General features: G+C 52.1%; 2 protein-coding genes across 7 annotated transcripts; one reads left to right on the top strand and one right to left on the bottom strand.

Moving 5' to 3' along the window:
• Positions 1 to 4,402: 4,402 nt before the first annotated feature.
• Positions 4,403 to 6,105, bottom strand: TSPO2 (translocator protein 2). The gene is made up of 3 exons (XM_027525497.1): positions 5,082 to 6,105; positions 4,749 to 4,789; positions 4,403 to 4,694 (listed from the first exon to the last, which is right to left on the bottom strand). Exons 1-3 carry the CDS (start codon positions 5,450 to 5,452, stop codon positions 4,411 to 4,413), a joined length of 696 nt encoding a protein of 231 aa, XP_027381298.1. The 5' UTR covers positions 5,453 to 6,105; the 3' UTR covers positions 4,403 to 4,410.
• Positions 4,701 to 22,782, top strand: UNC5CL (unc-5 family C-terminal like). Of its 6 annotated transcripts, none has more exons than XM_027524902.1 (11): positions 4,701 to 4,835; positions 8,558 to 8,827; positions 10,132 to 10,254; positions 13,993 to 14,427; positions 14,958 to 15,258; positions 15,983 to 16,245; positions 16,931 to 17,032; positions 17,284 to 17,351; positions 18,203 to 18,303; positions 18,459 to 18,572; positions 20,577 to 22,782. In XM_027524902.1, the coding sequence occupies exons 4-11, from the start codon at positions 14,043 to 14,045 to the stop codon at positions 20,797 to 20,799; spliced, it is 1,557 nt and encodes a 518-aa protein (XP_027380703.1). In that variant the 5' UTR covers positions 4,701 to 4,835; positions 8,558 to 8,827; positions 10,132 to 10,254; positions 13,993 to 14,042; the 3' UTR covers positions 20,800 to 22,782. The 6 variants fall into 6 exon arrangements, with proteins under 6 accessions (XP_027380703.1, XP_027380702.1, XP_027380704.1 ...); XM_027524901.1 differs by having other exon boundaries at positions 8,558 to 8,832; XM_027524903.1 differs by lacking the exon at positions 10,132 to 10,254.
• Positions 22,783 to 23,331: the final 549 nt, after the last annotated feature.

Genomic DNA, 23,331 nt, shown 5'->3' with positions numbered 1-23,331 from the left:
GGCTGAGGGGACCTCAGGGATACAGACACCAGAGGGCCAAAAGAGGCTGACAGACACCCCCGAGGCTCCTGGTTTGACAAACAGGGCTTCTCCTAGCTTGCAGGCTAGAAGAGGGGGCCTTTGTTATGAAGGGTCCTTGAAAGCTAGGTTGGGGGAAGGGGTCTCGTTGGACTCTGCATGAGGGTGGATGTCGGCGGTCCAGATTTGAGTTGATGCCTGCCAAAGTCAGGCTTTGTTTGGATGAGTAACTTCGTCACTGATGAAGATCAGTAAGAAAGCTTTAAAACAAAAATATCTTGTGCTTGTTTTCTGAAACTACAAGAAAAGGGAACTCTGGAAAGACTCTGAAACATGGGAACCCTGGGAGATAGAATGGGTGGAGCACAAAGGAAGCAAGACTTTGGAGCCCTGGCCTGATCTTGACCGTACTTGAGGGCCTTAGGCCTCCACTAGAGCATCACCTCTACCTGCCCGTAGGACAGGACCAACATTTGTCCACTGAACATACACCTACCAGCCTGCCCACCTCACCTGCCACTGTGTATCCCCATTCTGCAGACATTGGCAAAGGGAGGAAGGAGAAAGGGACTGGGGAGCAAAGAAAGGATGAAGATACAGCAGAGTGAGAGATCGCCCTGCCTCCTGGGGTTGCCATTTCACCAGGAGCTGCTCCCCACCTCTCCAGACATTGGTGAAAGGCTTGTCTCTCCCCCACCCACCAAGTGAATCATTTTCAGACACCATGTTCTGCTCAGAGGCAAATGGGAAAACACTGCCCAAGGACACAGAAGCACACACACGTGGGTCGGACCGCGGAATCCCGGGACACATCTGCCAAAGGGAGAAAACAACTCCGACTCTATTTAGGCACAACTCTAGGTAACGAGAGAGGAGGGGCCAAGGGCAGTGTGTATTCCAGGCTGTTCTCAGAACTGGAAGGCAGGGTAGAGGAAGGGCGAGAGGCCAGGCAGGTGGGGAGGTGAGGGGGGCAGCAGGGATCAGAACTCCCGTTCAGAAATGAAGGAGCTAGTGCTGAGGAGGATATTAAGGACAACTTTGGGTCAGAGGATAAGTTTGAGGTTGGAGATCCTGCCCCTTCTGGCTGTTTTTGCACAAAGCCAGGAAGCCCTTTATTTGGCTCATGGCTTGCCAGGCAGTCAGGCTATTCCAGGGCTTGGGACACTGCCCAAGTTGAGCTTTCTTCTAGGACCAAAATCCAAAACTGGAGGCATCTAGACCTCTGGGCTTGTGGTGTCCGCTTGTTCTGGGGTGGTTAGAGTCACATGAGCAGCACGGTGTATCTTCTTAGAGAACCAGTTTAATTTCTAGAATTAGTTGGCAACATCAATACAGTTGGTAGCAAGTATCTATAATGCCTACATGATATGGTGATGGTAAAGACAATGACAAATATCTCTGGAAGGTCCATATGTTGAAACGGATAAGAGCCCATGCAGTGTGGCCCCTGAGCATGTCTTTGATCATTGATAAATTTAAATAGTTACCTGGATCGATGGAGTTTTCAATTCAACTAAAAGCAGCTTTTAAAAAAATCTGTTTGAGGTGAAGTCAAAATCCATGTGTCACATTTATTGCACACATTTGTGCAATAAAGAGTTCACTATTTTGTGCGTGTAGCACCGGTCAGGCTGGTCCACAGACCTGTGGGGAAGGTCACTCAGCCTCCCAGCACTTAGGAAGTCTGGGAAATACTTCGGGGGTCTCAGGGAAGAGTGGGTCCCCATTGGCATGTGAGTCAGAACCACAGGTGCTCACTAAACAGGTGGCCTCCCGGGGTCTCCTCTTAGGGCAACATTTCCTCTGTGCCAGATGCATTCACTCTTTCCTCAGATTCTCTGAGGTCCCCATTTTACAGATGAAGAAAATGAAGCATAGACAATGCAGTAAGTTGTACCGGATTATCAGTTAATGAATGACAGAGCCAGTGCTCAAGCCCAGGTTGATCTGTCTCCAAGGTCGGACCTGCAAACCACTGCACCCTATCTGTGGGCCCTCATTCCTCAAGTTGATCTGAGTCCGTGAGTCTGGAGCAAGGCTGGAGTCCAGGCCATCAACCAGGGCTCCAGGAGGTCACTAGGCTGCACTTTGAGAGGCAACGCCCCCACAGCAGCTGTTCTCAATCTGCTCGCACATTAGAACCACCTGAGAAGTTTCAACAGCTATGAATGCCTTTGTGCGTGCTAAGTTGCTTTAGTCGTGTCCGACTCTTTGTGACCGTGTAGACCATAGCCCACCAGGCTCCTCTATCCATGGGGTTCTCCAGGCAAGAATACTGGAGTGGATTGCCATGCCCTTCTCCAATGAATGCCATTCCCTCCCCGCAAAGAGAGGCTTTTTCAGTTGGTCCAGGGTCAGGGGCAGGTGTTGGTGGGGGGCCGGTCAGCATTATCTTTTAATGGGACAATGTGTTCCTTTACTTAATCAATTAATCAATCAAAGATAAATGAATGCCTTCTCTGTGTCCTGTGCCACACTGGGGCTGGGGACACAAGGGCGGGTGGAACACAGGCGACCCACGGGCCTCGCTGGGCAGAGCATGCCCAGAAGAGGCGGGGAGGAGGAGATTCCTTCTCGCTTGTCCTTCCTTGGTGAGCTCCAGGAACAGCCTGTCTCCTTCTCAAATGATAATGTCCTCCGCCATTGTGGTCCGGAGGACGCAACGTTCCCCCTGTGTGGTCCTTGGCCCCCACCAAGGGGATACATTTTGTCCCAGACCCAGAACTCAACTCTCAGGATCTAAGGTTGTCACAGTAAAGAGAGCCCTGAAAGACCATCCGTGCTTGGAGCTCTCTAATTTCAGTGAGCAGCTGATAGAAGTGCTGAGCATTTTTATTTTTTTTATTTTTTGGCTGCATGTGGGATCTTAGTTCCCTGACCAGGGATTGAACCCATGCCCTCTGCATTGGGAGCATGGAGTCTTAACCACTGGACCACCAGGGAAGTCCCTAGGCATTTTTAATAAGCTTCCAGGTGGCTCTGGAACACCCTCAGTGGTGGTTCTCAGGTGGGCTACACATGAGGAAGTCCTGGCAGTTTTAAAAACACCAGTGCCCAGGCGCATCCCTAGAGAGTCTGGTTGATATTTTTAAAAGCTCCTTACACAAGGCACCTGGGCCTTCCAGCTGGCCTTGTTTAAGATTTAGGGAGGCAGCCCTGGGGCCGTCACTTCCTGCCACCATCAGGGCTTTGAGACAACAGGGGAAGAAAGCAAGAGGACGGAAGAGAGGAAAATTTTAAAAAGCCATTAGGAAGGTTTAGAAAGAGAAGTAAGAGACAAGGCTGGACAAAAACCTCCTCCTCAATTCACTGGTCAGCACTGAGGCTTACATCTTTTTTCAACATGTTTTCTTATTAATAATGATTAATTGATGTAAAACCTAGTAGTATAAGAAGGCAAAAATAAAAAAGATCTATAATCTTATCAGATATAATGACTTAGGGTCTTAGTATGACATATATAATGCATAATGTATTACTGTAGTATATATTATATTGTTATTGGTGTAATTAATATAATTAATTAAGATTAATTATAGAAATGGAAGAGTAGTATGACATATCTAATGCATATTGTATCATATAACTATTATATATTATATTACAGTGTAATTAATACAATTAAATTAAAATAAATTAATTATAGAAATTGAGAAAAGTGTAGATAAATGTATATGTATAAGTGAGTCACTTTGCTGAGCACTTGAAACTAATACAATATTGTTAATCAACTATATGCCAATATAAAAAATTAAAATAAATTAAATAAGATTAATTAATATAGAATATATTATTTTATAGGTGGTACATAATATATATTTATATATTATGATACACAGTATAAAATAAGCAATAAATATATTGTTTGACAAGATAATTGGTATCCTTTCTAACTTTATCTTTCTGTGGCTTTTCAAAAACTTTGTTTTTCAAGTAATTAAAAATCTAAGTCCCAAATTTTGAGTGAGGCTTGGCAGGGCATTCACACCTTCATTCATGTGCGCTCACGCGCGTGCGCGCGCGCGCACACACACACATACACACACACACACAGACATGTCCATTCCCACCCAGCTGTCCTGAACCTCACACACTTCACATCATACCCAGAAAGGTAGTTAGGATTTTATTCACTGATGCTATCACTACTAAATTAATTCTTATTAGTACAGGATTTATTACCTTACATTAAATGTGAATTGTTTCCCCCTCTCCCATGTCTCTGAATCCCAGTGGAAAGTGACACCAGGGGACCCAGGACAGTGGCCACATTGGGTCAAGTCACCTTCAGGGACTCAGCAACCTCTGGCCACCACCCTCCCCTCCACAGCCCTGCCTGTGGTCTCCTCTGCCCCTACCCCCGCCTCCCTCCTCTCCCCTGATCCTGGCCTCCTACTCTCCCCTTGGGGGCCTGTCCTCGGGACAAAGGCTGTCCCTCCACAAGTGGCAGGTGATGGAAACGCCCATGGTGAGCCAGGCCAGGTAGGCCAGCAGCAGCAGGGTGGCCAGCTTGTTGATGGGGTGCCAGATCAGGGCCGTGCTCATCACCAGCCCAAAGAGCAGCAGCAGGTGCAGCAGGGCCTGGGCGGGGGCAGGGCGGTCAGGCGGGCTGCCCTGGGAATTGCCCTTGACCTTTCTGCAGCACCCTGGAGCCAGCGAGCCAAGTTCTGCGTGCTCTGCGCACACCTCGGAAGCTCAGGGCAGCCCTCCCCACCGCTACCTGCCGGCACCTGACGGCCGTGCCTCGCTCCCTGCTTCGGAGGCGGCATACCTGTGGATAGACGGTGGCAGAAATGCTCAGAGGAGGCTGATTCATGGTAAATGGGGCCTTGTGGTTGCCAAAAAAAAAAATCCTTTGTGGGCTGAAACGGGGTAAGTGGGTCTAGATATCCTTTGAGGGCAGGGAGGAGGTAAGGGAGGGTGGGCTGGAATCCTAGGTGGGTACAGAGGAGACATCCTGAAAGAGGCAAGATGAGGTCCCATCCCTTTAGAGACCAGCGTGTGGCAGCAATTCAGGGATGGGAGACTTGCTCCCAGCCCAGGCATGAGAAGTGGGTGCTCACCCTGTGATGGAGTAGATGGTTGTCCACACCAGCAGCAAGACTCTGTGAGGTGGGCACCAGGGCAGCTTTCTCAGGCTGTCACACCAGTCAGACATTGAGTGATGGATGAGCAGCCAGACAAGGGTGGGCCCCAGGAGGGGCAGGGCCACAAAGATGGCCCCTTGAGGCCACATTCTCCTGGAGGAGGTGCGATCTGGGGAGGCAGAGAACACGCTGATGGTAGCGTTCCCCGCATCTGCCTGTCTGTCTCCTCCTACCTGACACTCTTCCCCGGCCTGAGCCTCCCATAGGAGGTCTAGTCCTGGACACCCCCTGGGGTCTTCTCCCAGCCCCCTCCTCTGAGCCAACGCTGCCTTCGCCCTTTTCCACATTCCATGGACTTAGTTTCTCCACACCACTCATGTGGCACTCAAGAGTGTCCCGTCTAGGACTGACAACTGCTTCTTAGTGAAAGACTCCTCTCCCCCAGTGTGTGTCTGACTCCTGGATCTCAGGTCCAGGATCGCCCATCTTTTCTGCCTCCCACAATGGATGGCACTTGGCCAGGTACATAGCAGGCCCTTGATGGAGGGCAGGGTCTAAGATCAAACTCAACCAAGCCAACTTGGAAGAACCACGTTTGGAAGACAGGAGCCAGAGAACCCTGGGCTTCCTTTCCAGTCCAGAACCAACCAGTGCATCTGCCCCAGGCTTATCTCACTATACCAGACTGGGAAAACCCCAGGGGTCCACTCTGCCGGAGCTCCCACCCAAATTCAGACTCAGCTGAATAACACTATGGATTCCTTTCTCTGAAGTTCTCATCTACCCCGAGGGGCTGGGGGAGGTTCCCCCTCCATCTCGCCACTTCCAGAGGGTCGGGGCCACACAAGGGGCACCCTGACCTCTCAAGGGAACAACCACTCGGTCTCTGATTAAAACATTGCCATGCTCACTTGTATTTTGTTCCGCGTCTTCCTTTGCAAGCCGGGTGAGGCACAGACCGTCCTCCAACGGAAGTTATTGTTTAGTTGCTAAGTCGTGCCTTACTCTTGTAAACCCACAGACTGTAGCCCACCAGGCTCCTCTGTCCATGGGATTTCCTAGGCAAGAGTGCCAGCGTGGGTAGCCACGCTCTTCTCCAGGGGATCTTCCCAACCCAGCGTTGGAATCCGAGTCTCCTGCATCGCAGGTGGATTCTTTACTTCTGAGCCACCTGGGTAGTCCCTCCAACCAAGATCCCCCACCCAATATCATGCTTCTCATTTGCCTGCGATATTTCAACTTCGTCCCCATGATTGACAGAATTTGAAGGGGAAAAAAGGTGATTTTTCTCAGTGTGTGGAGTGACAGTCTACACTACCCTCTCCTGTCAAGGGCCCATGAACATGTCCTGGAGGTTCTGGGGACAGGGCTGACCAGCCTGCTGGCCTGTGCGTCTTTCTATTTATTCTCTGCTTCTCACTGTCTGTTTCTTCACCTTCTGCCTCCTGTCTCTCTATCATTTCCAGTTTTCTATCCAGTGTTGGAGGTCTCCCCGCTCCCACCACCCCCAATGCTTTTTTCCAGTTCTCCTCCAACTGCTGGTGCCTCCTTATTTATTCCCAGGCCTGTGTTTCCCCTTACCTCAGGCAGCACACCTCCCAGACTGAGTGCCAGTGATGTGTGATGTGAGGAAGGCAGAGGAGGGTGGGGACAGGGAGAAGGGTGGAGCGGGGCTCCCTTCTCCAGTGACAAGGTTGATGGCGTTAGCTGGGGAGTCCAGGTTGCTGCCTGCATGGACCCTCCTCTCAGCAGAGGGTCCCCTGGTCTACTAGACCCAGTCTCTGGAGGGGCCTGCCCCCTTGATGGAACTATTGAGGCGTTGGTGCTGTGCAACCCGAACCTCCTGAGACAGCTGAGCCCCAGGCTGCCAGGCTTCTGATGCCTGGCATCGTGGTCTCTGCCTTGCACGAACCAGCTTTGTGTCCGTAGGGGTAGCAGGGACCCTCAGATGTAACTGGGGCTGTCCCCAGTGAAACAAGCCCCAGCTTTGGAAATGATCTCATAAGACATAGCCCCTCGTTATTGACTGCTAGCTCGCATGGCCCATTCTGACTTGGAATTGAACTTGACAGATGTTTCACAAGCCCCTGGAATCTCATGACTCAGAGAAAAAGGCAGCCACCTGTGTGTCTCAGAGCTTTGTTCAGCAAAGACCAACCGCTCCCCTCTTCATCCCCCAAAGTCCTGAGCATCTCTTTCTTGCTTGTGCTTTAGACAGGCGGTCCTCTCCCCAGGTTGGCTACTCTCCACCCTTCCTTTGCCCCATCTCTCCACCCTGGGGACCTGGGCACCCCTGGGAGGTATCTATCCCCTCCTCCCAGGGAAGGCGGCGCAGGGGTGGGGGTTGCAGTTTGGGACAAGAAGCTAGAGAATCATTAGCTAAGATGAAAGCGGCAGGAGTTACTCATTTTCTACGGGTGATGATCAATGTGGGGCTGGGAGAGACCTCCGCTGCAGGAGGCCAGACTATGGCGACAGGTTACCACTTCTGAGTAACCATGCCATGGTGTGTGCTTTATATTTATTAGCTTAATAATGACCATCTTTATCCCTCTCAAGGTAAATATTATCATGTGCTTTTGACGGGCCAGGAAGTGAGGCTCAGAAAGGTTGAACAACTGACCTGTGATTACACAGTCAGCAAGTGGGTCACCGGGTTCAGTGTTGGCAGTCTGGATCCAAAAATGCTTCCTCTTTCCTCTCAGGTGGCCCACTCTTTCGCCCAGGTCTTTATTAAACACGTACTTTGGACTGATTGGGCTCTACCTAGAGCTGAAGATATGGAGCAGATGGCTGGAAAAACCTCCTTCTGTGAAGGGAGCTTTCATCCCAGTGGCAGAGTGACAAAGGAAGGACCAGGCTGGCAAACATCCAGAGTGGCAGCAACCCTGTAGGCAGTAGAAAGAGCCCTCGCTAGGGAGCGGATACGGTTGTGCCCCAATGCCACCAGCAACTGTCATATCTGTGCAGGAAGTGGTTAGAACTAGGCATTGTCTAAGCTCAGCAGTAAAGAATCCACCTGCAAAGCAGATGTGAGTTTGATCCCCGGGTTGGTAAGACCCCCCTGGAGAAGGAAATGGCAACCCACTCCAGTATTCTTGCCTGGGAAATCCCATGGACAGAGGAGCCTGGTGGGCTACAGTCCATGGGGTCACAAGAGTTGGGCACGACTCAGCAACTAAGACACTATGAAGCACCCTGGGCAGGCCCACAGTGCCATCACCTGGGGGCTTCTAAGATAGAGAATCCCAGGCCCCACCTTAGACCAATGGGATCAGAACCTGCATTCTAACAAGGTCCCTCAGACGGTTCATGTACACATTACAATTTGAGAAGCCCTGGTTAGGGTTCCTCCTACCTTGCACTGTTGCAGCAGCCACTGACCAGCAGAGGGCAGTCTAGAGAAGCCTCACCTTGTACCCAGGTTGTTTCCCTCTGTCCCTCCCTTCCAGATCTAGACGGTAAGTTCACGGACTTCTAGGATCCTCCCTCACCTCGTCTGGACTTTGCCAGCATACAGGACAGACTCCCCACCCCTCTTTGGGGCGGCCGGGAGGCAGGACTGCCAGGAAGTGGGAAGCGCCAGGCCACTCCTGCCTGAATTCCCCGCCCACCTGCACTTGTCTGCTGGCTTGGTGACTGAGTGTGGCTGACTTCTCTGTTTCTCAGAGAAGGAACTGCTGTTCCTGGACAAGCCAGCAGCCTCTGGGGTCACCTACACGGTAAGGTGAGCACCCCTTGGGGCAGCTGGGGGTGGGCTGAGCATTAAGATGGGGCTACCTGGGGCCCTGGGGAGGGGCCAGGCCAGCTCAGGTGAGGCTGGCAGGTGTGGACACCTGGTGCTGGAGGAGGGAGAAGGAAGGGGCTTGGCAGAGGGCCACAGCCCAGTGGGTGTGAGGACCGGGGGAGGCACTTGGTGAATGCAGCCCATGACTTAGTCTGGGACTCACTATCCTGGTACATGGTTTACGTATAATTGGAGATCTTTCAGCAGTAGACCCAATAAGAAGCAGTGATGTGGGAGAAGGGTTGAGAGTTTCCTTAAAGAATATGAGCAGAACTTTGCAGCAGGAGCCTGGATCCTTGTGCTGGAGGAAGCAACTCCCTAGGGACAGGTGATGGTGCATCCTAAAAGACTCTCATCTTGGGAAAGTGCTACCCAGGATGATCCAGAGTCTGGGGCAGGACATACTGGAGATCTGGTTACCAAAGGGTCAGCCATGGGGTTGAGAGGGTCCAGTCTGCAGGTACCAGGCTGTTATGCTATATATTCGGGACCCTTTCCCTTCCTGGGGGCAAAGAGAAGGATGGGGTGAGGACCAACGCAGCCTGGAGAGCTGTCAGCCTGGCAGAAAGGGGGCTGAGAGGAGGGAGGAGTTACCTGCTCCAGGCCAGGTAATGAATTGGCTCCTGTGAGAGGCCCTCTAGGTTAGAAGGTAGGACAAGGGGACTCTGCTGCACCACCCAATGGAGTGGAGGGGATTTGGACTCTGGTCTTTGGAGGCCCTGGAAAAGCTGTTGCTATAGAAACAGAGTGAGCCCCTCCTTTCTTTCCCTACAGCTGGCCCATCTCCTACTGCTGGTGCCTCGGTGAGCAGGGGGTAGGCGAGAGCATCACTTGCTGCGGCACCAAGGATGTGCCTTTAGTTCCTTATGTTTGTTTTTCCTTCTATTTATTTTCATTTCTTTCTCTTTCAACTTCAACTCCTCTAGAAGTGAAAAGGAAGAGACCTCGGGGAAAAAGAAGGGGCAGGGAGAGAAAGGGAGTGTTTCTGGAAGCTCTTGTCATCCTTGCTCATTCTTCCCTTCTGCCTTCAGTTGTAGCTTAATAATCCATCCTCTGCCCTCACTGGGGGAGGAAACTTGGCTTCCTTATCTGGGAAATGAGATAAAAATAACAGCTAGCTCATAAAGCTGCTGTGAGGATCAAATGAGCTGGGCCACGTAGAGCGCCGTAATACCCTGGCTCTGTGGATGTTAGCTATTATTATTACAGTTATAATTCCAATTATCTTTACTGCGGAAGGACTGCAAGGATTGAACGGGACGTAAAGGGAAGCCTGTGGCTCTGATCCGCATCTCTGCCAGATTCAGGCATCGCCAGCTCACGTACTCCACTCATGTGCCCTGCCAGGGCCACCGTATGCAGGTTAGATGTTAAGGCCGAGGGAGCAACGTCATGCCTTCCCTTCTTGTCTATAATTTCAATGAAAACATGGGGGAAATAGATCCTACCCCAGGGCTTCATCCTTCAGCCCATGGCCAGGGGGAGCTGTGAAGGGGGCTTAGGTTTCACGGGTCTTGAGAAGGAAGAAAGAAGGTGGGTAAGGGTGGAGCAGGCGCTTAGGGGCACAGCCTCAGGTCGGGGTTAGGGATGTGAAGTGAAAGTGAAAGTTGCTCAGTCGTGTCCAACTCTTTGCAACCCCATGAACTATACAGTCCATGGAATTCTCCAGGCCAGAATACTGGAGTGGGTAGCCTTTGCCTTTTCCAGGGGATCTTCCTAATCCAGAGATTGAACCCAGGTCTCCCACATTATAGGTGGTTCTTTACCAGCTGAGCCATGAGGTGTGAGTGAGGGAATAATTCACCAGTGCAGATCCTAGTGGATCAACCACAGGGACCCTGGGGACTCAGAAGGAGGATGTGGTGTCTCACAGAACTCAACCTTGGAGTAAATGAATCCCATGCTCTCAGAAGCTCCTTGAGAGCCGAGTAAGATGTCATTGTGTCAGGACAATGCCTGGGCCACAGTGGGTGCTCAGAAATTGCTCATTTGAGTGGAAATCCACACGGAGAGCATGTGATCAAGAATTACTCAGTATGGACTTCCCTGGTGGTCCAGCGGTTAAGTCTCCGAGCTTTCAATGCAGGGGACGCGTATTCGATCCCTGGGACAGGGAACTAAGATACCACATGCTATGCGGAATGGCCAAGAAAAATTAAAAATAAACAGTTACTTAGTATGGTGGGAGGATGGTGGTCAGGGAGGGCGAAACAGTCAAGGGCTGGTGAGTGGGGGCTGGCAGGGGGCACTATTAAGCAAGAGTGGTCCAGGTGAGAGAAGGAGCAGAGGGGGACAGCATGAAGCAGAGGATAGCAGGAACAAAGGCCGAAGCTTAGACTTCACCAGGTGTGCAGAGCCCAGTCTTGCCAAAGGTGGAAATTAAGGGAGGAAGAGGATAAGTCGGAGGAGAAGACCTGGGGAAGAGCTGGCATCTTTTAAAAAAATTATCTGTTTGTTTATTTGGCTGCATCAGGTCTTAGCTGCAGCATGTGCCTCTGTAGTTGGGGCACTCACGCTCTCCAGTTGGGGCACGCAGGCCTAGTGGGCTCAGTGGCATGTGGGATTTTAGTTTCCCCAACCAGGGATCGAACCCAAGCCCCTGCAGTGCAAGGCAGATTCTTAACCACTGGACCACGAGGGAAATCCCAAGAGCTGGTATCTTTAGGGGGACGCTGCCAGACAGAGCAGGCCCCCATCTGACTCTGGGAACCTGGTGGACCTCACCTGGAGACCCTCACTTTGGGTTTTCTTTTTTCTTTCTGCTTCCACTTTTAACTTTTGTTACTCTTGTAGAAAATATATATATATATAATATATCCCTGCGAGTTACCCTCTGACCTTTCTAGCAGAAGGAGGGGCATAAATAAAACACACATATTTGGACAGGGTTTATCATCTATAAGTGATTTTCACATGATCTCATGCCATCCTCATCATCAGTCTGAGAGCCTTTTTTTCACTTTTAATAGTTTTTAAAAAGAATTACAAGATTAATAGAAAGACATGCTTGAATGTGAAAAATTCAAAGACTACAGAAAAAAGGGTTTAAGAAAATAGAAAGTCCTCTTTCACATCTTCCAGCTCCCCCAATTTCTCATCTCTTTCAGTAACAACCAATAGGAATAGTTTGGAGTGTGTCCTCCCAGACTTGTATGTCCAAGGCAGGAATCACTAGAACATGTTGCTGCTGAGTCCTTGAAGTAGACAGAATATCAGTTGCAGTGTGCTGTGAGTGTAAAATACACACGGACTTCAAAGACTTGTAATGAAAAAAGAATGTAAAATATTGCAATAAATTTACATTGATTACCTGTCAACATGATATTATTTTGAATATATTGGGTTACATAAAATATATTAAAAATTAATTTCTCCTGGCTCTTTTTACTTTATTTAAATGTAGACTGTAGAAAGTGTAAAAGCACATCTGTGGCTCACATTATATTTTTTATTACACAGTTCTGCTCCAGACCTTTCTCTATCACTTATATGCATGCATGCATGCTGTTAAGTCACTTCAGTTGTGTCCGACTCTGTGCGACCCTATAGCCTGTAGCCTGCTACACTCTTCTGTCCATGGGATTCTTCAGGCAAGAACACTGGAGTGGGTTTCCATGCCCTCTTCCAGGGGATCTTCCCAACCCAGGGATCGAACTTGTGTCTCTTACGTCTCTTGCATTGGCAGGCAGGTTCTTTACCACCTGGGAAGCCCATCACTTACATATGCTGCTGCTGCTGCTAAGTCACTTCAGTCGTGTCCATGGCAGCCCACCAGGCTCCCCCGTCTCTGGGATTCTCCAGGCAAGAATACTGGAGTCGGTTGCCATTTCCTTCTCCAATGCATGAAAGTGAAAAGTGAAAGGGAAGTCGCTCAGTTGTGTCTGACTCTTTGCGACCCCATGGACTGCAGCCTACCAGGCTCCTCCGTCCATGGGATTTTCCAGGCAAGAGTACCGGAGTGGGGTGCCATTGCCTTCTCCTAACTTACATATGCACACTCATAAATATATACCTACACTTCATCTAGTTTTGCTATCTACATTAATGAGATCAGAGGATGTGTAGCCCTTTGTGACTTCATTTTCTATTAAAAAAATCCTTTTTGCATGTATATGTCTTTTTTGACATGTATACACTGCTCTATTTATTTTTTATTTATTCATGTATTTATTTCTGGCTGTGCTGGGTCTTCATTGCTGTGCTTGGGCTTTCGCTAGTTGTGGAGCCCGGGAGATACTCCAGCTGCTGTGCACAGGCTTCTCATTGCAGTGGCTTCTCTGGTTTCTGAGCACAGGCTGTAGGTGCACGGGCTTCAGTGGTTGTGGTGCAAGGGCTCATTCGTTGCAGCTGAGGGCTCTAGAGCTTGAGCTCAGGATCTTCTTGGATCAGGGATCAAACTCATGTCCCCTGCATTGGCAGGCAGATTCTTACCCACTGTGCCACCAGCAAAGTCCTTGCTTTTCTATTTTAAGACCTTCCTCCATCGGCCCATGGGCTTCTCTGGTGGCTCAGAGGGTAAAGCGTCTGCCTGCAATGCAGGATACCTGGGTTTGATCCCTGAGTCAGGAAGATCCCCTGGAGAAGGAAATGGCACCCCACTCCAGCACTCTTGCCTGGAAAATCTCATGGACAGATAAGCCTGGTCGACTACAGTCCATGGGATTCCAAAGAGTCGGACATGACTGAGCAACTTCACTTTCTTTCTTTCACTTTCTGTCGGCCCATGGAGATCAAGGGCTCTATTTAGACAGAGGTAGAAACTGAGGTACATTAAACAATAGGACAAGCTCACTCAGGCAGTGACCAAGGTGGCATGTGAACTCACAACTCCTAACTCCAAACCCAAGGTCTTTCTGTCTAGTGAGAGGTGAAATTAATTAGGTCATGGGGAGTCACGGCAGGTTCTTGAGGGAGAGAGAGGGAAAGAGAGAGACGGAGGGAGGGAGGGAGAGATAGGTGAAGTTCTGTTTAGGAAATTGATCTGACCGGGGTGCGTGGGGTATGCTGGGATGAAGACAGTTTGCTCCCTCCTCACTGCAGTCACTTAGAAGCCAGGTCTTAGCCTCCAACGGCTCACCTGACACTGACTCTCTCCCCCAGGCCCTTGGCCTCGGGTGCAGGGCAACCGGCAGCATCAAGCGACCAGGCGGATGTGCTCCTATGAGAGTTCCTTCCAGCCCGCCCAGTTCCTACTGCTGGTGGGGGTTCCGCTGGCGAGCGCAGTGCTCCTGGTCCAGTGCCTTCGATGGCGCTGTCCTCGCCGGCTGCTGGGTTCCTGCTGGAAGCTGGAGAGCCAAGAGGAGCCAGCGCCCCCTCCCACTCCCCTACCGGAAGATGAGTCCTCCAGGGCAGGCCTGCCAGCCACGCTGCAGGAGGTGGCCACCTTCTATCAGGAACTGCACACACCCACCCAAGGCCAGACTGTCATCCGGCAGCTGATGCACAAACTGTTGGTGTTTTCCGCTCGAGAGGTGGACCACCGCGGCGGCTGCCTGATGCTCCAGGATACGGGCATTTCCCTGCTCATCCCGCCAGGTAACAGCACCCAGCTCCCTTCTCAGCCTACAGCTGTTCATGTTACGTATTAGACAGGGGCGCCAACCCCGAGAGAGCGCCATTCAGATACACCTTCATAATTTTGAAAATTGTATGTTTCGTGTACGTCTTTCTTGACTCCAAAGATGGATAAACGACACATTTTTATGACAGTTTCATGGCAGGTGGAGGCAAAGGGCCTTGTTCTAATGAACAGTCTGTTACGACAGTTCTCCCCAAAAGGGAAGTAAAGTGTCTGGAGGAAGAGCCTCCAGACACTTGCAAATTCACACAAAGGCCTGAGTGAGCTCGCAGCATCCCTCAGAGGAGGGGGACGACTTGCTCACAGTTCCATCCCAAGTCAGTCACCACCCTCTTGTTCTCCTCCACACTGCCCCCCGCCCCATGTGCCCTGCGGTGCCCCCTCTCCTGGGCTCCCGGCCCACCTCCTCTCCCTTTCTGGCTGGGCCTCCTTTGCAGCAGGGGTGTGCCTGCCTGCCAGGCCCCCCTCAGCTCTCCGTCCTCCCCAGGTGCTGTGTCCATGGGCCGCCAGGAGCGGGTGTCGTTGACCCTGGTGTGGGACCTGACGGATGCCCCCTCGCTGTCCCGGGCTCAGGGGCTGGTGAGCCCCGTGGTGGCGTGTGGCCCCCACGGGGCCTCCTTCCTGAAGCCCTGCACCCTCACCTTCAAGCACTGTGCCCAGCAGCCCAGCCAGGCCCGCGCCTACAGCAGCAACACTGCCCTGCTGGACACCAAGGCCTGGAAGCCGCTGGGGCGGCCGGGGGACCACACCTCCCGGGATGAATGTCGCATCCACCTTTCCCACTTCAGGTGGGCACCCACCCGTGGGCCTGGACTTCCCGCCCCCTGTCTCTGCCTGCCTCGTCCTCACCTCTCTGCGGGGACTGCCTCTTATTCTGTCCAAGCTGGCCTGCAAAGCCCGTATCCCCCATCCTTCCCCACTCCCTCTGTTCCAGTGCCTATGGCTGCTTATCTTGCTCCCACCCCATTCGGACTGTGCATCCCCCCATAGTCCCTCTGTCTGTCTAGAAAGGTCTGGCTCAGCCCTGGTCGTCTGTCTAGAGGGGCCTGTCCCATCTCCACCTCTGTCTCTAATATTGTCTGTCCCTTCCCTGTGCCCTGGCTCAGGACTGTCTCCCCGCTGTCTAGGGCACGTTGCCCCCCTCCAGTTCTTTAAGACTCCACCCCATGTCATGTCTGTCCTTAGCTCTGTCCTTCTAGGATCTTAGATCCTCTGCCTCCCAGTCTCCTTGCCACCCATGACCAGAGCAGGGCCATGCATGGTGGCCCGAAGCTCAGCTTCCATCTTTCCTACACTGACACAGTGACAGTCACTGACATGACTCACATTCCGTCCCTCTAGCCAACCCCTCCACCCTAGTTCTTCCCTACATGGCCTGGAATGTTCTCCTTTCCTCTCCGGAGGCCCCCCACAGAGGCCCCTGGTGTGGTGGGAGCCGGGTGGCAGGTGGCCTGGTGTCCCAGCCTCCCCAGTCCCATCGCACGTGGTCCCTGCCACCGTCTCTCTCTGCAGCCTCTACACCTGTGTGCTGGAGGCGCCGGTGGGCCGGGAAGCCCGAAAGTGGCTGCAGCTGGCCCTGTTCTGCTCGCCGCTGGCCCCGGGGCAGTCCCACCTGCAGCTGCGTGTCTACTTCCTCAACAACACGCCCTGTGCCCTGCAGTGGGCCGTGACCAACGAGCAGCCACACGGTGGACGCCTGCGCGGGCCCTGCCAGCTCTTTGACTTCACTGGGGCCCGAGGGGACCAGTGCCTGAAACTCAAATACATCTCAGAGGGTGAGGGACGCCGGGCCGGGGGACAGGGCATCTGGGAGCCCCATGGAGGGAGGGGTCTGGGCCTTCTCTGAGGTGGAAATCTGGGTGCCTCAAGTTTCTTTTTGAGACTTCTGGGCATGCAGCAGCCTTGGGGGGCCGGAGTGGGGTTTGCTTCTGGCTCCTCCTGCTGCCTCCTGGAGCCCCAGGCTTTGCTCAATACCTCCCTCTGCGGCACTCAGCCCTGGTCCTCCGTGGGAGGGCAGATGATGCTAGTGGGCAGCGGGAGAAGATGTGTTGCCTCCACAGGGGCAGGGAGGGGTGAGAAGGCTTCTATGGTCCTGCCTGGTTGAAGCCCACGTCACAGGAGGAGGCCCAGTCCTTTCCACCTTCGTTCCTTTGTGCGTTGGCTGCAGGAATTGTCCATGGGGCCAAGGGTGTGGTTGTGTGGGTGTGGACAGGGTGCGCAATGGTGCTGCTTCTAGAGGATGGGAGGGTGTGGGTTGGATGGGAAGGTGGAGGGGCGGAGGGGTGGGTCTGTGTGCTGGTAGAAGGAAGACCACTCACAGGGTCCCCGCCCAGGCCCTGGGACCCACCACCGACTGAGTCACCCTCCAGCCTTTGCTCCTGCCCTGCCCGTCCCCTCAGCTCCTGCCCTTACCTCCCCTTAAACGAAGGTCACCCTTCTGAGGCCCTTTCCTCTCTGCAGGTTGGGAGAACGTGGATGACAGCAGCTGTCAGCTCGTGCCACATCTGCACATCTGGCACGGGAAGTGCCCCTTCCGCTCCTTCTGCTTCCGCAGAAAAGCAGGTAGCCCGGGAGCCCTGTGTCCCCCTCCTTCCCTCCCCTCTCCCCTCCTGGTCACCCTGGAGCCCTGCAGCGCTTCATTCGGCCACGCGTGCAGAGATAGGGCCACAGCAGATCTTTGCAGAGAGAAAGATGGGGTGGCCGGCATAGCTGCTTCTGAGTTCCAAAGTCTTGCTGTGGAAGTCTATTTTGCTGTCCTGCTCTCCTCTTCTGGGCCTGTTCCTCCCTCACCTGCTACGTCTCCTTTTTTGTAGCCAAAGACAACGAGGACTGCTCTGCGCTGACCAATGAGATCATCGTCACGATGCACACCTTCCAGGATGTGGGTTGGAGCGGAGGGACTGAGGAAGGGCAGGGCTGGGGGAGTGGCGGACGAGGTAGACCAGGGTCTGGTGTGCAGCAAGTATGGCTGTGATCACACAGTCAAGAGGTAAAGAGGGCATTCTTCCAGGGGCAGAGACTGTCTGGCCTCCAAGTGACGCTCCATCTTTGACTCTCCTGTCCATCCATGGGTGAATCCTGCCAGAGGGTAAAAGAACCAGACCCTACATGAACCCTGTAGGGGTTTCTTCCAACCTGGAGGAACTTGGGCATCAGAGAGAAGTGCTTTCTTTCTGGACAGATTGTCTGCATCTGGGAGACAGTGCTGTGTATCTTCAGGTGGAGAGTGACCCAGGAGGAAGAGGGGCTTGAGTAGGTGGGATGGAAATTAGAGATCCCGGCCTCCTGCGGGAAGACACGAAGAAATCAGGGGAATCTTTGGGAAACCATGTGGCATCTTATTGGAGACTAGGCAGATACCCCTCAAGGTATCCTTCGGGAAGGAGGAACCAAGGAGAAGAACAATGGAGGAAGGGGGCACATATGCCTGAGTTCAGCATTTCTATTGTTAGATGACCTCCCCTGCCCTTGACCCCACTTAGCACTTCTCCTGGTGCCCTAGGATGTACCTCGTTTGGTCTTCATGTCCCAGGTCCCAAAGAGCTAAGTCAGCAAACTCAAGGCCGAAGGCTCTGGGGTCGGGGAAGCAGAGGGTAGAGGGTGTTGGTTAGGGTGGGGCTGTGTCTCCTGGCTGAAGCAGAGATGGGAGGAATGGAGGTGGGTGCCCTGGCTTTTTGCTCAAGGGACATCTCATGATCCCTAAGTGTGTTCCCTGCCCCTCTGTTGGCTCAGGGCTTGGAGACCAAGTACATGGAAATCCTCAGGTTCCAGGCATCGGAGGAGGAATCCTGGACAGCCCCACCCCCAGTCACCCAGCCACCTGCCTGCAATAGGTGAGGTGGGGATTGCTTGGGCTGCTGTAGGGGGTGCAGGATGTTTGGGATTGCTGTTCCTGGGCTTGCAGGGTGAGCACGGCATTGAGGTGTCTGTGGAGCCAGGCTGGGCCTTTTGATTCTCCGCTTCAAGGACACCCTTTCCTCTACCTCAGGCTGCCCCCAGAGCTCTTTGAGCAGCTGCAGATGTTATTGGAGCCAAACAGCATCACTGGCAATGACTGGCGGCGACTGGCCTCCCACCTGGGGCTCTGCGGTATGAAAATCCGGTAAGAGGGATAAGGTCTGCACGTGGGAGCGGAGGGTGGACTGGCGGGGGTTCTCAGGACCCCTTGGAGACTGGACCATTCACAGGAGAGTGACTTAAAAGTCAGAGAATGGCTGCGCCCCACCCTACTTCCCAGAAGAGAATCGATTTCATTGGCAGTGATCTCACTGGTTTGGGTCCCGCACTCCTCGTTGTCATGGCTTCAAAGAGAAGAGGACATGACAGGTGAGAGAGGAAAAAGCCAGGGGAGAGGACCAGGGGAAGTCAAAGGGACTCCATACGAAGGTTCTGGACATCTTTCTGTTTATCACTGTATTATTGGTACCTAGAGCGATGCCTGGATCATGGCCAGTGTTCAGTACATAAATATTGGCTCAGTAAATATTTAACAATGAATCAGTTCACATGTAAGTCACTGGTACATACTGAGTGCTTGACATGCTGTGCCCTGCGGGGCAGAATGGAAGACTACAGGATAATGTGTGTAAAGCCTGTAGCTGAGTGCATGGCACACGTTAATTTAATAAACATTGGCAAAACAGGCGGTGCAGCTATGGTCTCTGTGAAGAGAGATGAGTAGACCAATTCTGAGCTGAGTCCAGCACTCAGATGATAACAGTGGTCAAAGACCGCACCCAGGAGATGGGATGAGAGCTGGATCCTTAAAACAAGGTAGATTTAAAAATCACCCACTTAAAAGACTTCCCTGGTGGTTCAGTGGTTAAGACTCTGTGCTTCCACTGCAGGGGGTGTGGGTTCAACCCCTGGCTAGGGAATTAAGATTCTGCATGCCATAGGGTGTGGCATAAATAAATAAATAAAAATTCTCCCTCAAAAGCAAAAAAATAAAACCACTCTTTTATTAAACATTTATCAAGTACCTACTAAGTCCTGGAAAAGCTATACTAAGCATTGGGATACAGAATGAATAAAATATGGTCCCAACACCAGGGAGGTCACTCTATACTAAGGGATACAGAGAGCTTAAAAAAATCAAGGTATGTGTTCCTTTGACATTATTTTTATGTACCCAATATTGTGAGGCAAGTTGAAAACAGGTATGAAATGGCTAAAGCGAGAATAATGAAGACTTAGGTCAATTACAGTTGACCTGCACAATGTAGAGGTTAGAGGGGTGACCCTCCATGCAGTTGAAATCCTAGTGTAACTTACAGGTCCCCTCCACGTCCACAGTTCAGCCTCCACAGATCCAACCAGGGACCACGTAGTACTGTAATATTTACTGTTGGAAAAAATCTGCATGTAAGTGGACTCACACAGCTCAAAGCGGTGATGTTCGAGAGTCAACTAAATATCTCAATTACATAAAAAAGAATAATAAAGCCTAATGGGAGTCTGGACTAAGGGGTGCAGAATGGTCTCCTCCACCTGAGGTGGGAACAAGGGCTTCAGGTGGTAGGGAAGTTGGGGATCAACTTGGGGAGGGGGGCAGACGGTCAACTGCAGACCTGATATGCTTAAGGTGGGAAGGAAGGTTCAGGATGGGAGCCGGAGAAAAGGTCAGAAAAACAGGGCAAGGCCAAATGGTGGGTGGGCAGGGAAGTCAGGAGAGTGGGCTTGGTTAGCCGGTGAAAGAGACTCTGGAGGGGTTTTGAGCAGGGGAGGGCCATGGGTAGGAAGAACTATTTGCCTGGTGGTGGGCAGGATGTGGCCTGGGAGAGATGGAGGGTGGGGAGTGTTCGCGGTGGGGGTAGGGCGCAGAGAAGGCAAACACAGAACATTGCAGCTGGATATTCTCAGAGGTCTTCTCATCCAAGCCCTGGTGTGAGAAAAGAGGAGGCTGAAGCCTAGAGAGGAGCAGACTTTGAGCCAGTGCAATCTCAGATGTGACCCAGGCAATCTCTGATTTCAAAGTCCTGGGTCCTCTCACCATCTAGAGTGCCCTGAAAGAAGGCATGATGAGGGCCAGAGCTGGGGGGAGGTGGGTGGTGATCTCAACGCAGGGCCCCCTCCCTCCTCTCACCCTGGCCCCGCTCCCGGCCAGGTTCATGTCCTGTCAGCGCAGCCCCGCGGCAGCCATCCTGGAGCTATTTGAGGAGCAGAATGGCAGCCTCCAGGAGCTGCACTACCTCATGACCCTCATGGAGCGGCTGGACTGCGCCTCCGTTATCCAGAACTACCTGAACGGGACGCAAAGCGGCAGCCCACCCCGGCTGCGCGCTGGCGCCCAGGAGAACCAGGGCCTGGAGCTGGACGAGAAGCTCTGAGCGCCCCGCTACGGCGCAGGGTGCGGCTCTGTCCCCCGGGAGGCCGTGGATGATGTGCCCCGACACCCAGGAAGAAAAACAGCTGCTCTTCCTGGCTGGACCCACCGACCTCATCAGGACCCTCGGGTGGGTCCCCCGGGGCCACAGCGAGGCCGGACGCCACTGTGAGCCCGCGCCTTTCGGGACCGCCCTTCCGGCCCGCTTCGTCCTGTGTGCAGAGCCCTTCCTGGCCGGCAGGGGGCGCAGGAGCCCAGGAGATGGCCCCAGCTTGGCCGGCCTCAGGGAAGCTGTTTAACAGACCAGTGCGCTGTTAAGACTGCCCTGTTGGCACTCCTTGGGGACTGGTTAGTCCGCAGAGTATTCGCCGAGCATTTACGTGATACTCAGCATTGGACTGGGTATCATGGGAACTCCTGGAATAAATGAAGTCGGGTTTGGACCCTTGCAAAACCCCTCTGGGAAAGATTGAAGACCAGGAGAAGGGGACGACAGAGGATGAGATAGTTGGATGGCATCACCCACTCAATGGACATGAGTTTGGGTAAACTCCGGGAGCTGGTGATGGAGAGGGAGGCCTGGCATATTACAGTCCATGAGGTCGCAAAGAGTCGGACACGACTGAGCAGCTGAACTGAACTGAACTGAACTGAAACCCCTCTTGGGGGAACCAAGATGCCCTCGTAGGAGCTGAGGGCAAACTCCCAGCGCTTGCCCTGTGGTTAGGGATATGAATGTCATATGAACTGTACCAGCATAAGGAGTTGGGAAGGGAGGGGGCCAGTATGGGCTGGAGCAGTGAGAAAGCCTTGTGGAGGATGTTGCAGAGATGGTTTGCAGAGTGGCTCAGAGACCTTCAGGTGGAGAAAGGCAGGGATGTGACTTACAGTAGGAGCCTAGCCTAATGCACGTGGGGTGCTGAGGCATCAAAGAGCCCAGCCTGGTGAGTGTGAGGTGAGGGCAGGACCAGAGTTCAAGGCCACATCTAGAGATGGGCAGTCACAGCAGCTGATCCACCTGTCTCCCCTGACTTCCTTTGTCTCTACCCTCTCATTCTTGCCTCGTCTTCCTCTCTCTCTGCCATCATCTCTGCCATGAAACATTAAAGCTGGAAAGAAACTTTCAAGATTATTATTGTTGCCCAACCTTTTAATCTCTTTATCTCGAACTGTGTGCATTTTAAGTCTCTCTGACCTCATTTTGCTGTTGCTGGCCCCTGCAGTGGCTCCATCCCTGAATCTCTTGGTCACTGCTTGTCTGAGCATCTTTTTGTTTCTGCCTAGTTACTGCGCTTGCCCTTGTGTGTTTCTTTTTCTCTCTGAAACCCTCAGTCATTCCTCTCAGGCAAGTGTCTCAAGACCATGGTTAAGTATCAAGGCTACTGAAAGGCCCCTAACACCAGACTGCCCTAGGAATGGATGGGTGGGGGTTTTATCTTGCGAAAGAAGAAAGCGTTAGTCACTCGGTTGTATCTGGCTCTTTGAAACCCTATGGACTGTAGCTCCCCAGGCTCCTCTGTCCATGGAACTCTCCACACCAGAATACTGGAATGGGTTGCCATTCTCTTCTCCAGGGGATCTTCCAGACGCAGGGATCAAACCCAGGTCTTCCACATTGCAGCTGGATTTGTCACTGTCTGAGCCACCAGGGAAGTCATTTATTGTGTGAGTCAGGATCCAGTTTAGGGCCAGGAGAGAGAGGATAGGGATTAAAGAACATCCCATTTAGTAAACTATTTATTCAGCACCTACTGTGTGTTAGACACTGTATAGAAAATAAATCAGTAGGCTGGGTCCTGAAAGGAGAACAAAGGATTTGACTCTATTCAAGCAATTCTTTGGTTGGCAAATAGGTGCTGTTAAATTTTTCAAAAGCAGGCAAATGATCTCTCTGGCAACACTAACAATTTGCTTCTGTATTTAATTAAAAAATATTACAGCTTTTTCTATGATGAACAATATTGTATAATAAAATATGAAAATTGCCTTTCTTTGTTACTAACTGTATTTTGCTTAGATTGGTAAATTCAGATGTGGATAGAAATGATTTTACATGGTAAAGCTGTACCAATGGGAGCAGACTGGAGAGAAGTGTTTTGTAGATTGTACTGCTAGTATGAATGTCGTCTGGGTCCGGAATGGTAGATAGGGAGGTTCGCTTTCCGTTCTGTTAGAAGATGCCTTCAGGTTGGGACCCTCCCACTGCCTACCACCCCACCGCCTCCCTCCTCCCCTAACCCCATCCATCCGGTTAGTCCTCCTACCCCATTGGGGGATGCCAGCTACTCTAGGCTGGTGCCTTGGCCTTCTCTGTCTTCATTTGGCTCAGGATTGACTAAGAGCGTCTTTCTCACATGGAGTCTGGTGCCCTTTCCCCCTCATCTCCTTTCGTTTCTTCCTAGTTTTCTACACCAGCCGAAGGCATCTTTGTCTTGTGTTACTCCCTACCCTGGAACAAATCACTTTAGGGGTTGTAGGTCTTGTGGAATTGTGAATAAAGGCCATGGGGGATGTGGGGGAGGGTGGTTCTAGGATG

This window comes from Bos indicus x Bos taurus, chromosome 23 (genome assembly GCF_003369695.1).
Source record: "Bos indicus x Bos taurus breed Angus x Brahman F1 hybrid chromosome 23, Bos_hybrid_MaternalHap_v2.0, whole genome shotgun sequence".
NCBI classification, from domain to species: domain Eukaryota; kingdom Metazoa; phylum Chordata; class Mammalia; order Artiodactyla; family Bovidae; genus Bos; species Bos indicus x Bos taurus.
This window is presented reverse-complemented; position numbering and strand designations above follow the sequence as displayed.

Bases quoted from the DNA above. Each gene is read 5' to 3' on its own strand.
- TSPO2 (XM_027525497.1), bottom strand. From the start codon at position 5,452: ATGTGGAAAAGGGCGAAGGCAGCGTTGGCTCAGAGGAGGGGGCTGGGA. The intron at 4,790-5,081 runs GTGAGCACCCAC...GTCTATCCACAG, and splicing joins ACCATCTACTCCATCACAGG to GTATGCCGCCTCCGAAGCAG. The intron at 4,695-4,748 runs GTGCCGGCAGGT...AGGTGTGCGCAG, and splicing joins GAGCGAGGCACGGCCGTCAG to AGCACGCAGAACTTGGCTCG.
- UNC5CL (XM_027524903.1), top strand. From the start codon at position 14,043: ATGTGCTCCTATGAGAGTTCCTTCCAGCCCGCCCAGTTCCTACTGCTG. The intron at 15,259-15,982 runs GTGGGCACCCAC...CTCTCTCTGCAG, and splicing joins ATCCACCTTTCCCACTTCAG to CCTCTACACCTGTGTGCTGG. The intron at 18,573-20,576 runs GTAAGAGGGATA...GCTCCCGGCCAG, and splicing joins CTCTGCGGTATGAAAATCCG to GTTCATGTCCTGTCAGCGCA.